The sequence below is a fragment of the Zingiber officinale genome, chromosome 8B (assembly GCF_018446385.1).
Source record: "Zingiber officinale cultivar Zhangliang chromosome 8B, Zo_v1.1, whole genome shotgun sequence".
In the NCBI taxonomy this organism is placed as follows: Eukaryota; Viridiplantae; Streptophyta; class Magnoliopsida; order Zingiberales; family Zingiberaceae; genus Zingiber; species Zingiber officinale.
This window is the reverse complement of record NC_056001.1, coordinates 75364711-75366810: the sequence shown is the minus strand read 5'-3', so window position 1 is coordinate 75366810 and position 2100 is coordinate 75364711. Positions and strand designations below refer to the sequence as shown.

The window sequence follows — 2100 nt, the reverse complement described above, 5'->3', positions numbered from 1 at the left end:
CATGAAGAAGGACATTGCAGATTTCGTGGCACGATGTCTTGTATGTCAGCAAGTAAAGGCGGAACATCAGAGACCCGCTGGGTTGCTTCAGAAGATTCAGATACCATAATGGAAATGGGAGCACATCACGATGGATTTCGTCGTAGGACTGCCCAGGACCTGGCGAGCACATGATACGATTTGGGTAATCGTTGATCGGTTAACCAAATCTGCTCATTTCCTTCCGATCCATAGGACGGAGTCATTGGATCGATTAGCGGAGTTGTATTGTAGAGAGATTATCAGGCTTCACAGGGTACCTCTCAGTATTATTTCAGATAGAGATCCGCGGTTTACTTCGCGATTCTGGCAGAGTTTACAGCAGGCTATGGGTACAGAGTTACGTTTCAGTACGGCTTTCGACCCCCAGACGGATGGTCAGTCTGAGTGTACCATACAAACATTAGAGGATCTATTGAGATCATGTGTCATAGACTTCGGAGGTAGTTGGGAGGATCATTTACATTTAGTAGAATTTGCCTACAACAATAGTTATCATTCAGCGATACAGATGGCACCTTATGAGGCGTTGTATGGCAGAGCATGTAGATCTCCCACCTTATGGATTGAAGTTGGGGAAACACAGATTTTGGGGCCACAGAGTCTTCAGCGTGATGCAGAGATGGTTTGTACCATCAGGCGCAGATTGTCAGAGGCTCAGGATCGACAGAAGAGTTATGCGGATCGGAGACGGAGACCTTTAGAGTTTTCTGTTGGTGATCATGTATTCTTACGAGTATCCCCTACGAAAGGAGTAAAAAGGTTTGGGTTGAAGGGTAAGTTGGCACCTCGCTACATTGGACCCTTCCAGATTCTCGAGAGGATAGGCGAGGTGGCGTATCGACTGGCGCTACCACCATCACTTTCTGAGGTGCATGATGTTTTCCATGTATCCATGTTGAGGAGATATGTACCGCACCCTTCGCATATTCTCACTGATGTATCAGTTGTACTTCAGCCGGATATATCTTATGAGGAGATTCCAGTTCGGGTTTTGGACCGCAAAGAGCGTCGGTTGCGGAACAAGGTAATTCGACTGGTCAAGGTCGGATGACGACACCATGCAGATGAAGAAGCCACTTGAGAATTGGAAGATAAGATACGAGCTAGTTACCCACACCTGTTTACTGAAGGTGAGTAAAGTTTATTTCAGTAATCAGAATAAATTTATCTACTACTTCTTGCTTTTAGTTGATAGAGGTAAATTTGGGGACCAAATTTTTATTAGTGGGGGAGAATGTAAGATATGCGAATTTATTTTTAGGGTTATGGTGGAATAACCTTATGAAAATTTTAGGAAATTTTAGAAATTTTTCTAGAATTTTTCGGAGGTCGTATAACTAGTTTTGCGGGGATAGGAGGGGAGGTCTGTTTAGGGATACGTGTAAGGACCCATGAGCGAAATTAAAGAATTTACTTACGAAAGTGTCTAAGGTCACACAAGCGCTAATTACGAGATCGAATTATAAAGATTCCTATGAATTTTAGGAATGTTTTTGGAATTAAAATAAAACCGAACAACACATGGTAGGGGATGGAACGATTAAGGTAGATGGAAACAAATGGTACACAATTAAGCTAGGAACTAATTAAACATGATTATCCTAGGTTAGGCTAGATAATTTAGGTATAAAAGGGAAAAACTTATGCTACCGTGCACTGTAGCCCAAAACGCTGACTCCTTCGATCGGCAATCTCTTCCTCTCGTCCAAACTCGTTGGCTGCGACGGAGCATCCCACCAAGCTCTAAGCTCCGGCCAAGCGAAGCACCACGCCTCCGACCCTGGGGACACCATGATTAGGCAAATCTCATCGGCGACGAGGTAACGCTTGGCGTGGGCTTTCGGCGGAAGCACAAGGAAAGGCAAGTACATGTCTATTTGAGGATGTGAGATCCATACGGTAGAGGATAGGAGCTTAGGTGAGCCTGATACTATGCTTCGATGTTGTTTTGGTTGAATGGAGTGTGATTTAGGGTTTTCTGTAGTATTATGGTTTCGCCTCGTGAATTTTCCTGCTTCTGCTGGGTTGGGAATTGACGCGATTTCAGGTTTCCTTGTG

The 2100-nt window shown here is 44.2% G+C and overlaps 1 protein-coding gene across 1 annotated transcript; it reads left to right on the top strand.

Moving 5' to 3' along the window:
- Positions 1–572: 572 nt before the first annotated feature.
- LOC122013977 lies at positions 573–1093 on the top strand. Its single transcript, XM_042570180.1, has 2 exons — positions 573–687; positions 777–1093. The coding sequence occupies exons 1-2, from the start codon at positions 573–575 to the stop codon at positions 1091–1093; spliced, it is 432 nt and encodes a 143-aa protein (XP_042426114.1).
- The last annotated feature ends 1007 nt before the right edge of the window (positions 1094–2100 follow it).

Excerpts from the sequence above, each read along its gene's own strand:
- LOC122013977 (XM_042570180.1), top strand. The coding sequence starts at position 573 with ATGGCAGAGCATGTAGATCTCCCACCTTATGGATTGAAGTTGGGGAAA. Across the intron at positions 688-776 it reads TGTACCATCAGGCGCAGATT|TATCCCCTACGAAAGGAGTA; the intron begins GTCAGAGGCTCA and ends TATTCTTACGAG.